Here is a 14,142-nt window from a genome sequence, read left to right on the forward strand (position 1 = left end):
GTCCGGACCTCCGCCGCTAGCTGCATCCCGACTCTCTACGAGGAGCTCGTGGGTGCCGCCGTCCGGCAGGGCGTGCGCGGGCGGCAGCGGCCAGGCGCGGGCGCCGCGGCCCCTTCCTCCCCGCCGGGGGCAGGGCGCTCCCGACTCGCAGCTGCCGAGCCCGGGAACAATAAGGCGCCGGCTTCTTTAAGGGAGATACCACCACGCCGGCGGGGCAGGGGACGGCGTCTTCCCAGATGATCGCGCCCAGCCCCGCGCCGCCGCCGCCGCCTCGGCAACGGCACCGCCCGCAAAAATGCCTCAGTGACTCTGACAAAAGGTGCGGCCTCCCTCCCGGCGGGGCGGACGCCAGGCCCCCCAGCTCGGGTCGTGCCTCACCGCGCACCCGCGGGAGAGGCCCGCATCCCGCAGGCATCCCAGGCCCGCGCGGAGAAAGATGTACCAGGCGTCCCACCCCAGCGACCCCGCACACCTGCCCGCAGCTCGGTAGGTCAGAAATGGGGGCGGAGCGGGGGAGAGGAGGCGCGCCAGGAGCGCTCACCCCTACGGACCTGCAGCTGGGGGCCCCCCGGGGTCCCCCGCTGCGGCTGGAGGGCGACCCAGCCTCGGACGTGGAGTGGCCTCCCAGCTCCCGGGCCCGGCCACCCCTGCGGGGAGGGGCACGAGTGGTGCGTTCCGGAGCGCGCACCCCTTCCGCGACACCCGGCTCCTGAAAGCCACGGGAGCCGGGAAGAGTCCAGCGGAGCGCGGGGCGCGCGCCCAATAGGACCGGCGCTCGGCGTCCCGGCTCGCGCTACGGAAAGCCGGAAGGGGGCGGGGCCGCGCTGCGTAAGGGGGTGTGTCCGCGCGCACCACGGGGGCGCGCGCCGGCCTCTGACTGGAGGCCGCGGCGGCGGAGGCGCGAGCTGCCTGATAATGGCGGCCTGCAGAGCCCGTGAGAGGGAGAAGCGGCGGCGGCTACCCTGAGGTAAATCTGGCCCCTCGGCTTGGCAGAGTGGCCTTGCTGCAGAGCCAAGGGCCCTGCATGTGCCCCCCGCCCCAGGAGGCCCGTCACAGAGCTGTCAGCGGAGTCATCCCGGGGAAGGCCCCGCGCGCCTCAGGCCTCCGGCCCGCACCCGTCAGGCCACCGGCCCCAGCAGCGGCCTCCTCTTCTGCCCGTGGCCTCTTCCCCAGGTCCCGGGCCTCAGCCGCCGGCCCGAGGAGTCTGGGTAGCTGCAGGACTGGCTGCTCGGGTTGAAGGGCCCCCGGAGGATCCCCTCGGGGTTTCATCTGGAAGCAGCAGAGGAGGGGGGAGGGCCTGATACTTGGCCAATGAGCGGGGCCCTGAGCCGCCGCGTCGGGCAACACCTCTGCCCGCGACTGGCCCTTCCCGGGCGCCAGCAGGTGTACGGCCTGGCCGGCCGGAGTCCGAGCACCGTCTGCGCCGGGCAGGCGCGAGGGCCCGGGGGATGCCGTCCTAAGTCCCCGAGGTTCGCACGGGAAGCATCACCGTGCTGTGTTTTCACCCAGGATCTCAAGGATTTCCTAAACACCCTCCCTGCCCCTTATTCAGGTGCACTCTCGTATGGGGATATGGGACAGCTTCAAAGGCACGAGCCACTTTGAGATGGATAAGAATTGGGGGTCCACGGAGAACAGGAAAGAATGTCCACTGGGTAGCTGGGGCAGAGGATTGTGTGGCAGGAAATCAGACGCTAGGAAGTACTGTAGGAATTTGAAAAGTAGGTGCCCAGTTAGAGGAAGTGGGACTAAGAAGCAATGTCAGAAGCTTTCATTTTCTTTATTAAATTTATTCTATGGACTTAAAGTAGCTGGTCCCAATTTCACAGGCTCTAGTGTCAGTAGCTTTTTGTCCCCCTAAGCTGTACAATATAAAAATTGTACAGTCTCAGGTTACTCATCTTGCCCATGCTGGCATTCTACAAATGAGAATTTGTTCCTGAAGCTCTTTAGAATCTTGACATTCTTTGGAGAGTGAGGAGGCACACTTTAGACTTTCTTGATTCAACACGTGAGCGTTTCTGTGTAGGGCCTTTGCTCCTGCCTTTAAATGATTTATCAAATTGAATTCCAAAGAACTCCCTCACAGAACCCTTTAATGTGCAGGACAGTTTTTGATGGCACAAATGACCTAGATCTAAATAGCTATTCTTACAACAACAACAAGAGGATAACCATATTCTAAGTAGCTTACTTTAACCTTTAAAGGAACATTTTTCTCCACAAACTTTATTTTCATTTATTTTGCAAGAAATAAGGAAATAGCATAAACAAAGTTAAAATAGGAACATATACAGTTTGACCATTTACTTTTAAATAATAAAAACAACTATACATTTTCACTTCTATGCATGCTCATGTTCACTTTCAGTCCCTAAGCATAAGCCAGGTTGTTTGTATTTCTAACTGTGAGGGTTTGGTTTTGGTTTAGCCATTTTTATGACCTTTTCTGTGTGTGTCAGTTTTCAGGAAAAGTGGAGTTTTATTTGTTCTTTTTCATAATTGGTAAATAGGAATACTGCATTTTTTGTTTTACTTTTAGCAGTGATGTTTTGAAGCAGTTCATGTAAGAGGCAGTATAGTTTAGTGGTTAAAGTGAAGGCTGTCAGAGTCAGATGGCCTGGTTTCAAATCCCAGGTCCACTAGTTACTAGCTGTTTGACCTTGGGCATGTTGCTTAAACTCTGCTTTAGTTTCCTCATCTATAAAATGACCATAATAGTATCTACCTCATAATGTTGTGGGGATTAAATGAAGTTAATATTATAAAGTGCTTGGAACAATTCCTAATAGATGGTAAGTAGTACATTAGTGTAACCTGGTTTACTATTGTTATTAAAGCATTTCAGTTTGCCCAATGTATAGCAAATATGGTTGAAGCATGATATCATGCAAACAGTGAGACAGATGATAACTAAATTGCGCATAAAAGAAATACAAGCCAGTAAGTATACTTAATTTCAACAAAGCACTTTGTTGATTTTTCCAGAAACCTTGACCTTGAAGATGGTGAGTAGTCAGCCAAAGTACGATCTAATACGGGAGGTAGGCCGAGGTAGTTATGGTGTTGTATATGAAGCAGTCATCAGAAAGACCTCTGCACGGGTGGCAGTGAAGAAAATTCGATGCCATGCACCTGAAAATGTTGAACTAGCCCTGCGTGAGTTCTGGGCACTAAGCAGTATCAAGAGCCAGCATCCAAATGTGATTCACTTGGAGGAATGCATCCTACAAAAAGATGGGATGGTGCAAAAGATGTCCCACGGCTCTAATTCTTCCCTTTACTTACAGGTATGTGTGGTTGAATGGGAAAAAAATGATTTGGAAGTAGCGTTGGTCAGCAATAAGAGGAATGAAAGAGTCAGATGAACTTCTACTTTTAAATACAGGCATTAGGAGTAGATGGGGTCTGCCAAGAACTGAGTAGACGTTTGCTTTAAAGCAAGGTTTTATTTAAACCTGTGATGCAAATACCTAAAAATAACATTAGCCACCTGTTATGCCATGATACTTGCCAATCTGCATAGGGATGGGGCAACATAGGAACTAGGGAAGTGATCGAAACTAGAGTCTAATTAGTTCACTTATTTAAAATCAGGTTTTTTTGGAACTGAAGACAGAAGAAGAGGAAAAACTCTGCAACCAGTAGTAGTACCCATAGGTAATTGGGCATTTGTTTATATAAGCCTCTGCTGTTTTAGAAAGTTAATGTCTTCCATGCAATTTCATTGAATTTTCATGGAGTATGTGGCTTAGCACCTGAATGTTATTAACAGTGCTAATAGCTAACATTTGGGTTCTTACTCATCCCATGCTCTGTGCTCAGAACAATCCTATGAGGAAAGTAGTAGTTTTTTTTTTCTTTAAGAACTTTTATTGACATACAATTGACATACAATAAACTGCATATATCCAAAGTGTACAATTTGATATTTTTTTTCTTATTAGTAATGTGTAGATGGCAATCCCAATCTCCCAATTCATCCTCCCCCCACCCCCCCCCACCCCCTGAAGAAAGTACTACTATTATCACCATTACAGATGAAGAAACTGAGGCTTAGAATAAATAGATAATGAATTTATCCAAAATCACATAGCAAGTGGCAGAATTGGGAGCTAAATGTAGGACTATCTGACAGCTAAAACTTGTGTTCTTTTAACCTCCAGAGTACTGTTTTGCCTCCAAATTACTCTTCTGTAGACCTGCAGAAAGCATTAATATAGGAAAGCAGAAAATCTTTTTTTTTTTTTAAGATTTGTTTCTGCCATAGATCAAAATCTCTGTAGCTCTATACATGATGAAGAGAAAAGATACTTAAGACATAACTAGTTAATGGCCAGAGCAAAATTTCTTAAGTCCAGTTATTCTTGGAACAGCAAACAACTTTCCATGAGTGTGTCTAAATTCAGAATTTAGCATCAGGGTAGAAAAGTCTGTTTTAAAACAACCAAAGCTTTTGGACGAGGAACAACAAAGAAAACAAATACATTACTCTGTATAATTAGAAACTGGCAAGTTTCATTGTATGGTAAACAAATATCAGTCTTGAGAACCTAATTTATGCTGCAAGTTTAGCATGCTATGCCCTGAAGTTTTCTCTCTTGAGATAGGGAATATGAAACACAACTTTTCAGCCTCTGTTTATTTTATTGTGTATTTTTCTAAAAGTGCTTATTATGTAAGTTGCAGTGATAGAAAATATCAGAAACATTCCTAACCACATTCCCTCCTAAAAGTGAATAGGTACTTTGCATTGAATTTTGGAGACTAAAATGCATCATTGGACTACAAGTGCAAAGACATCTAAACATATGACTTAGTGCTGATGATATCCTTGAGTCCAGATCAAGCAACTATTATAGTAACTAGGCATTAGCTAGCTAATCTTTAAGGGCTTTAAAATGTAAAGTACTTCCGAACTTGATTCAGTGATTTTTTTCTTTTAATCTAAAGTACCTTTTGTGTTTAGTAATTTATTTCATCTTTTTAAATCCTAATAGACCTATGTTTGACTTGTGGCACTTTTTGCTAGCTGTGTGACCTTGTATCCAAGGTCACCTTTTCCCAGCCTCCGTATCTTCATATGTAAAGAATAACAATTTCTACCTTCCGTGGGAGTTGTCAAAATTAGAGGTGATGCAGACACAATACTTAGCACATAGGAAGTATTCAGTAATAAGCAGCTCTATTAAAATTGTCTTTTCTCTGGATTTATTTAGTTAATCAGACATTCATCAACACATTAGCAAGTGCCTTCTCTAAATTTACACTAGTAAAGGCAACTAATATTTACAGGTAGTAAAGACAAATCTGCAGTGTGACCAGTCTCTCTACACATGGTCTTACTGTTCTCTACATAAATTTTTTTTTTCTCCATGTTTTTCTAGATGTCTTCCTTTTTCTCATTTGGAATCATTCAGTCAGTTTCCGATAGCTAAAAACCTCACCTAGAAGCAATGAAAAACAAATAATTAGCAGAGGACACATCTTATGCATAGGAACTTAGTGGCCAATATGTATACTTTTGATGAGTGTCATGAATGAAAAGTACAGGATGGTATAGGCGCATATAATAGGGAACCTGATGTGATCCTGGGGTTCAAGAATTATGAACTGTTTCAACTGAAACTTGCAAGGTGAAGAGGAGTTAGCCAGGTGAGTGAGTGAGAAAACTTCCCAGACAGAAAGAACTGTACATACAAATGTCTAGAAGCAAAAAGCATGAAGCGTTCTAAGAATTGAAAGAAAATGATAAGACTGCATTGTACAGGGAGAGTTGTTTTAGATGAGGCTAGAAAGATCAGCAGGGGTCAGAGCACACAGGATCCCATAGCCCATGTTAAAGAGCTTAGACTATATCCTGAGAGAACAGGGAAGCTATTGAAGGACTTTAGGCAAGAGAACCAATGGCTAACATCCTCTACACAAGACAATAAGCAGGTTGGGCTCTGTATTTCTGTAGCTCTCAACCAGGGTCCCTCAGCCTGTTTTTGTATGGCCTGGATACTAAAAATAGTTTTTACATTTTTTATGAGTTGTTTTAAAGAAAAGGAAGAAGAATATGGGACAGAGACCTTATGTGGCTTGTCAGGCCTAAAATATCTACTATCTGGCTTTACTCTTAACCATTATTTGAATGCTGGAAGTCTGCATTGCTCAGAGCTATTTAGGAAGTTTGCTTCTGAGAATGAAGACAGAAGAAGAGAAAAAATGAAGGAAGAGTGATGGTGCTCATCTTTAATCTCAGCATATTTAGTAACGGTGCACCTGGTAAATAATTGTATGATCTGGACCTTTCTGTACCTTCATTTTCCGTCTCAGTGGCAAACACATGCAACACAGAAAATGTATGCAAAGAAGACATCTGCAGACCATTGCAATTATGGCTATTTGCCATTGGAGGAAATGGCGTGGAGAGGCGTTCTTTGCCACTGCCCACCAAAAAAACAAAAGGAAGTACTAGTAGATTTAAACATAAAATTAGTGGTTCACTCACTCTTCAACAACTCTTCACTTTCCCTACTGAGTTTCTTTTCAACCCATGGGCCTGAAAAGGACATCATAGGAAAAATCCTTTCAAAGCACTGTCTTTTAGAATGATAGTTCATGTTCAGTGAAGTAATTAATATTCTTGAATTTCAGGTAGTAGGAGAGTTATAGTTAGATAATGATATAAGTAAAACAGTGGTTTATTCTAGATTTTCAGCTTGTATCAAGCAAATATACAAACTCAGATTTGAATTTTTATATAAAAATGCATATATGATTTTTATAAATTAGTTTTTAGAAGCCATCTATTGATAGAGATAGCCAGCATATTTGCATTCTGCTTATAGAAGTTTATGAAGTAATGAGTCTTTAGTTTTATCAGTGACTACAAGAGCACTTTAATTCTATAACAACTGGTTGTTCCTTCATAATTTTCAGTTTCACAGATTATGTTGATAGTGTAAGTGCAATAAGCAAGAAGTAGACTTCAGGCAGTTTCATGGAATAGAGTTTCCTAACTGATATTTATACCCCAGCTGGCAATCTCCCAGGTCTAGGTGCTGAAACTTTGATTTTTTCAGAAAGCTATTAATCAGATGGTTAGAGTTCAGTTCCATTGACACATGAAGAAAATGTATAGCCAGTTGGACGCTTTTCAAACTAAAGCTATTTTTAAATAAGTTTTTACCTCTTGACTTAGAGATTTGGTGTGTATTTGTTAGGGACAAAGTGACAGTTTAAAATACTAAAGTCTAAAATAAAATGCATATATGAAAGCACTGACCAAATAAAATATTCATGGAATTTCCACTTACAATTGGAGACTAACTTAACCAGTAACTCTTTCTCTATAGCTGAATTGTATAAACTGTGCAGATGATTGTAATCTGTTTTTTTCTTATAGCTTGTAGAGACTTCACTAAAAGGAGAAATTGCCTTTGATCCCAGAAGCGCCTATTACTTGTGGTTTGTGATGGATTTTTGTGACGGAGGAGATATGAATGAGTATCTGTTGTCCAGGAAACCCAATCGTAAAACTAACACCAGCTTCATGCTTCAACTGAGCAGTGCCCTGGCTTTCTTACATAAAAACCAGATCATCCATCGAGATCTAAAGCCTGATAACATCCTGATTTCTCAAAGCCGGTTGGATACCAGTGACTTAGAACCCACACTGAAAGTGGCTGATTTTGGTCTAAGTAAAGTTTGTTCAGCATCTGGGCAGAATCCGGAAGAACCTGTCAGTGTAAACAAGTGTTTCCTTTCCACAGCGTGTGGAACAGATTTCTACATGGCTCCTGAAGTGTGGGAGGGACATTATACAGCAAAAGCTGACATCTTTGCTCTGGGGATTATCATTTGGGCAATGCTGGAAAGGATCACATTCATAGACACAGAGACAAAGAAGGAACTCTTGGGGAGTTACGTAAAACAAGGAACTGAGATCGTGCCTGTTGGGGAGGCACTTCTGGAAAATCCCAAAATGGAACTTCTCATTCCTGTGAAGAAAAAGTCTATGAATGGGAGAATGAAACAACTGATTAAGGAAATGCTGGCTGCAAACCCTCAGGATCGTCCAGATGCTTTTGAACTAGAACTCAGATTAGTACAAATTGCATTTAAAGATAGCAGCTGGGAAACGTGACACATACATTATTTGCAAATATCTTGGATGATATGCTACTTCTGTTTTAACAGTGATGCAACATAATGTGGCTGAAAAAGAATATAAAAAGCTAAACTCCAGCTTTTAAGGGTTTAGATTTTATTGTGGGATTTTTTTTTTTTTCCTCATTTTTCTTAAGTCCAAGCTGGCCATTTTGTTAATATGTTTTAAATGTGTATTACCAATGTGGGTGTAAATTTTTTTAAATGATCATTGGTAGAAGTTTGGCAGGAAAATTCTCTACGAGCCAAGAAAAGAAGAGAGTCCAGTTTTCTGGAAATATGTCTCTAAGTATTTTAGACATTCCTTGTCAGTATTAGGAATTTCCGTGGAAGAAGAGGTTTGCATGCTGGTAATGCAACCTTTGAAGCTTTGTAAAGGAAACATATATGTATATATTTATGTATATGTAAGTATGTGAATGTGTGCATTTTGCATTCCATATGAAAAAATGCCACTTCTGTTTAAATTATTTGATGTAGGTTTGGGTTTTTGAGATTTGCTGGTGAAATCAGTGATGAAAAATAAAAGAACCTTCCCTCATCTTCCTACCCTGTCCCTCCCTCTAATGAAATCATACTAAGTTTCTTTATTTTTATAATATTATACAGCTTTTGTTTTTTAAGACATCATTTTGGAGAGTCTAAAATTATCTGATTGAACATAAGTAAAATTAAGTGATCCAAAGCTGCTGAAGTATGTTTGAGCTCTCCAGTGCCCTGTAGCTGTAGGAGTTGAATTAGCCATGCAGTCATGTGGTTCAGGTTGGCAAGGACATTAATGATTCAGTCACACCTTCTTTAGGTAACCAGGCTTTCAGTTAACCAATTAAACCACTGCATTGGGACATGTCTGCACTTGAGCATGTGCAATCTGATACAAATCTGAACACAGGATTCTTCTGTTTCTGAAAACTTTGCTGTATATGAACTGTGTAATTGATATATTAATTTTTTTATTTCAAGACTTTGTCTAAGCCTCAGCATAAAGTTGAAGAAACCAAATGAGCTCTACCCTCACATTGCCTGCCCTAATATGGTCTCTTGTTTAATCACTGGAATTCCTTTCATTTTGGCACTAATGCTGTTTTCTCTTGTCCAATTTGATACAGTAATGGTAGTGATATGGTTGTATTCGATGTTGATCACCTTTTTCTAAAGTGGGAGATGATACCTATACAGTTTGGCAAATGGGTAAAATATTGTGGCATCAGTTATATCTTTCAAACAGAGGTTTTCAATTTTATACAGTCACTTGGTATAGTCTATGTCAAGAACCAACAAAGCATTATTTTTCTTGAAGTCAGTTTGATTTTAACCCCATATGATTGTGTCCAATTTTTTTACCTGTAAATGCAGATAGTTGAAATCTAAGGGAAGAAAGTTTTCCTAAAACAGAACATTAGCCTTTAAGGTTGTTAATACTTTAAGACCATTGTATATAGGTTAATCTTTATAAAGCACTGGAATCTTCGGTCAAAAGTAAAAAAAAAAAAGTTTTTTTAAGTATTAGAATATTGAAATCATTGATAGTTCACATAGTCCCCTCAGTTTTTTTGAACTTCCCAACTTTTGGAATATTCCTATCATAATTTTTTCCTTATTTAAAATGTGTTCGGGGACTATAAAAGGTGAAAAAGCACAAAAAAATTGGAGTACATAAAATTTCTGAACTATGCATTACTTGGTCTGAAGTTTAAAATTTAGACTGATTTTTAAATGAAAAAAATCATATACTTTTAACATTACTTTCAAGCTAATCAACACAAGAATTCTTTTGAAAATTAGAGGTGGAAATACACTGGAACTTCGTGATAATTGACCCTCTGGATAGCCAAATTAGCATAACACAGATCTGGCCAAGGGGATTGAGTTACTGGAAGTAAAAAAACATTATAGCGTCTCATCAATAACATGGCATTGCAGCAGAGATTTATGATGACTTAGGTGACGGTATGCCAGTGCTTCATTTGCTCTTCAAATATCTACGTCATAGTTTCCTAAGTATATAGTGTTTGGCCCCGCCTCATTTAAAATAGTTAACAATTATAATTTATTTTGAAAAATATTTTACTGTGAAGTGGAATTATTTCCTTCATTGGCGGTAAGGATGTGAGATGATCAGGAAGTTTCTTCTGAAATTTTCTCAACTCCTTGTATTCTAAAATAGCCTCTAATACCAAGAAAAATGGTAGTAAACTCTGTCTTTATTTGTTCTTTCAATCAGGAGTTATTTATTAGGTACCTGCTATGTGCTTAGCACTAAAGATGAGTTGATAAAATCACAATTAAAAAATGGCATATAGCCATGGGCCTTTTCCAGCCAGGAGTAAGAAATAAAAGATAATTAGTGATACTTGGAAATTCCTGGATTTTGCTAGAGGAAAAACAAAAGCAAGAATTTTTGCACAGTGCCTTGCTCATAATAGGTACTCAGTAAACAATTATCCCTCATAGAGTCTCTTGCCATGGTTTATAGTGTTCTATGAAATTTGTCTTAATTGAGAAAAGACCAAATATTTCAAATAAGCTTATAGGCAGCTGTGGCCAGTTAAAATAATGGGATTGTACAGTTAGTTCCTAGAATGTTATTTTGCACTAGTTGTCACTTAGAAAGATGGGGTTCCTGTAGTTTTTTGGTGCTAAGGGATACTTTGTCATGATGATGAAGTAAGTGTTAAGTGTCAGATAAATAGCACACTGAATAGTTCTTTCTGCTGGTCTGTTTTTTCCTCTTCGTTGTTGTTGTTTTTAACTGTAAAATGTTTATCAATCAAACTATTGTAGCAGCTACAAATAATTCACCAGCATGACAAAATGGTCAAAAAATAAGTCATCAGCACTTCAAAAATGAAAGCAACTTTTGAAATTTTCTTTTAAAATTGTCAAATATATTTTATGAAGAATTTATAAAAGGGGGAAATGATTGTAATTTATTGTTCATGACTTTTTTTTTTTTTTTTTTAATAAAGTGAGTTTCAACAAAAAAACCCTGGAAATTCTACATTGCTGCTTTGGTGGCTCTGTGAGTAGTTCCGTAATGCTTTACTTCATAGACAAAAAATAGAGCATACAAAATTCAAAATAATGTCTTTTTCAGCCTTATCTGTTAAGTGAAACTTTCTATAATAGAAGCTATTGCTGAGGAAAAGATGATTGAATTATAGGAATGAAACTTTCAGCATTTCAAGTTCTCTAAAAATTTTATTGTTTGCTGTATTAGTCAGAAGAACTTGTATTTCCTAAAATAAATGATTTTTAAAAAATTTTTCCTTCTATCTCATTAAGTTGAGGATGCATACCAGACTCAGGATGAAGTACAGTAAATATACTAAGAGGATGCAATTTTTCAATCTTTAACTTGAGACCATGGTTTCTTTTCTATAAAAAAGTCATCTGAGCCACTTTTTTCTCTTCTTTAATAGGTTTTGTTATGTATATCTTCTCCAGAATAAACAAAGTACTGAGGATGCAGTATACTTAGTGGTCCAATGGAATAGCAGAGGGAAAATGAGAGACAGAAAACATTAACTCCACATGTGATCTAGTGATGAGTAGGAAAGTAGGCGTCATAATTGTGGCTGCTTCTGACTCTGTCACCTCCTGGTATAGCCTTTGCAGACAGGTAAATTTTGCTTTATATTTAGAGTTTTTTGTTTTTTGATTTGAATCTTAAAGCTATAAATACTTGTATTCACTAGCCTTTTCCTTTTCAGTTTACAATGCCTTTTCACATAGCTTTTATATATCTTTTCAGTGAGTTTTGCTTAAAATAGGGGCTGATTTCTTGAGGGAGAAATTAATAGCAATTTAACTCCAGTTAATGAGGTAAAGGTTTTACCTTAACACAGGGTTTTAGTGCCTAATCTCTGACTCCAGTCTGAGTTTTTTCTGAGGAAGCTTTATCTGTCTCACTGAAGTAATGACCCTAGGTTGTTTCGGTCTTTTCTTTAAATTCAAATGTTGCTCTCTTGGCCAGCCAATCATAGATGCCCTCTCAAAGTGCAGCGTAATGATAGACAGTTGGTTTGTGGTTAGATAATAACTCCCACTTGAGAAAACCTACCAGCCACACCTCTTGGAGGCCACACCTCTTGAGGGCAAAGTGCCTCTTTCAAAGGCAGCACTTGCCCTTTTGCAGTTGTCATTGGTTAGGGGAATTGTTTAAAAAAAAGATTGCCAAGGCTTGGGACTTCACTCTTTCATTTCCTGTTCGACCCTGGTATTTCAAGCTTAGCTTGTTCTGAGCAGAGGTTAGGCAATTTAATGTTGCCAGAGGCATTGTGGTCTTGCTGCAGAAGCACAGGCTTTGGTGTAGCAAGTCTCAAACTGAAAACTAGCTTTCGCAAATACCTACATAATTAATGTGTGGCCTTGGGCAAGTCACTTCATTCTGAGCCTCAATTCCCATATCTGTAAAATGGAGGTGATAATGTTTACACTTCAGTGGGTTTTGTTTTTGTTTTTGTTTTCATTTCACTTCAGTGTTTTTGTAAGGGTCAGAGATAATACACATAAAGTGCCTGGCACATTAAATTCTCAATTGGTAGTTGTTACTGCGTTCTGATTTTGATGGTATGTTGAATGAATAGATTCCCCATGAACCAGCCTTCAGTTGTAGCTTTTATTCTTGTCCCTTTGGGGAGAATCTGATGGAGGCACTACATCCTCTCCGCAGGAAAATGTTTGCCTATAATTTCAGGAGATTTATAGATGCCTGCATGGACCCCCAAGTTAAAGGACCCTGAGCTATAGGCTTCACTGAGTACCTCTGTGCTATAGCTCCTGGGATGAAAGTGGGCCATATGTGAGGAGATTTCTAAGGTACTTGTACCACTTTGTTTCTTGACCTGAGTGCTGGTTAGACAGGGTGTGTTTACTTTTTGAAAAATCATCAAGCTGGATGTACAATTTTTATGCTTTTCTCTAGTGACTTATACTAAAGTAAAAATGTTATTTGAACAAATATGCATTGGGGCTGGGATCTGTTGTGCCAGCTGTTGTCAGAGACAGAAAGGGAAAGAACACAGACTTGGAAATTAGACACTTCCTTTCTGTTACTAGCTCTGTGACTTTCATGAGTTCCCTAATATCTCGAATCTATAGCTTCTCACACATATAAAATAGAGACGATACCTGACTCAGCACTGCAAAGGTGAAATAAGATGCCGCATGTAGAAATACATGCAGCAATCAACAAATGATTGCTTCCCATTCTTTTTTTTTTTAAGTTCTTTATTGGAGTATAATTGCTTTACACTATTGTGTCAGTTTCTACTGTACAACAAAGTGAATCAGCTGTATTTATACATATATCCCCATATCCCCTTCCTCCCACAACCCCTTCCCACCCTCCCTATCCCACCCCTCTAAGTCCTCACCCATCATCCAGTTGATCTCCCTGTGTTATCCAGCAGCTTCCCACTAGCTATCTATTTTACATTTGGTAGTGTCTATATGTCAATGCTACTCTCTCACTTTGTCCCAGCTTCCCCTTTGCCCCCCACCTTGTGTCCTCAAGTCCATTCTCTACATCTGCATCTTTATTCTTGCCCTGTCACTGGGTCCATCTATACCATTTTTTTAGATTCCATATATGTGGGTTAGCATACAGTATTTGTTTTTCTCTTTCTGGGTTACTTCGCTTTGTATGACAGACTCTAGGTCCATCCACGTCACTACAAATAACTCAGTTTCATTCCTTTTTATGGCTGAGTAATATTCCATTGTATATGCGCCACATCTTCTTTATCCATTCATCTGTTGGTGGGCATTTAGGTTGCTTCCATATCCTGGCTATTGTAAATAGTGCTGCAATGAACATTGTGGTACGTTTCTTTTTGGATTATGGTTTTCTCTGGGTATATGCCCAGTAGTGGAATTGCTGGGTCATATGGTAGTTCTATTTTTAGCTTTTTAAGGAACCTCTATAGTGTTTTCCATAGTGGCTGTACCAATTTACATTCCCGCCAACAGTGTAGGAGGGTT

At 40.3% G+C, this 14,142-nt stretch overlaps 1 protein-coding gene across 2 annotated transcripts; it reads left to right on the plus strand.

Moving 5' to 3' along the window:
* The first annotated feature begins 246 nt into the window (after nucleotides 1–246).
* On the plus strand, nucleotides 247–11,379 carry PDIK1L (PDLIM1 interacting kinase 1 like). 2 transcript variants are annotated; one of them, XM_057704477.1, is made up of 3 exons: nucleotides 247–486; nucleotides 2,989–3,290; nucleotides 7,394–11,379. In XM_057704477.1, the coding sequence occupies exons 2-3, from the start codon at nucleotides 3,006–3,008 to the stop codon at nucleotides 8,132–8,134; spliced, it is 1,026 nt and encodes a 341-aa protein (XP_057560460.1). In that variant the 5' UTR covers nucleotides 247–486; nucleotides 2,989–3,005; the 3' UTR covers nucleotides 8,135–11,379. The 2 variants fall into 2 exon arrangements, with proteins under 2 accessions (XP_057560460.1, XP_057560451.1); XM_057704468.1 differs by lacking the exon at nucleotides 247–486 and adding an exon at nucleotides 834–967.
* Nucleotides 11,380–14,142: the final 2,763 nt, after the last annotated feature.

Source organism: Hippopotamus amphibius, chromosome 1 (genome assembly GCF_030028045.1).
Source record: "Hippopotamus amphibius kiboko isolate mHipAmp2 chromosome 1, mHipAmp2.hap2, whole genome shotgun sequence".
Taxonomy (NCBI): domain Eukaryota; kingdom Metazoa; phylum Chordata; class Mammalia; order Artiodactyla; family Hippopotamidae; genus Hippopotamus; species Hippopotamus amphibius.

Excerpts from the sequence above, each read along its gene's own strand:
- PDIK1L (XM_057704477.1), top strand. The coding sequence starts at position 3,006 with ATGGTGAGTAGTCAGCCAAAGTACGATCTAATACGGGAGGTAGGCCGA. Across the intron at positions 3,291-7,393 it reads ATTCTTCCCTTTACTTACAG|CTTGTAGAGACTTCACTAAA; the intron begins GTATGTGTGGTT and ends TTTTTCTTATAG.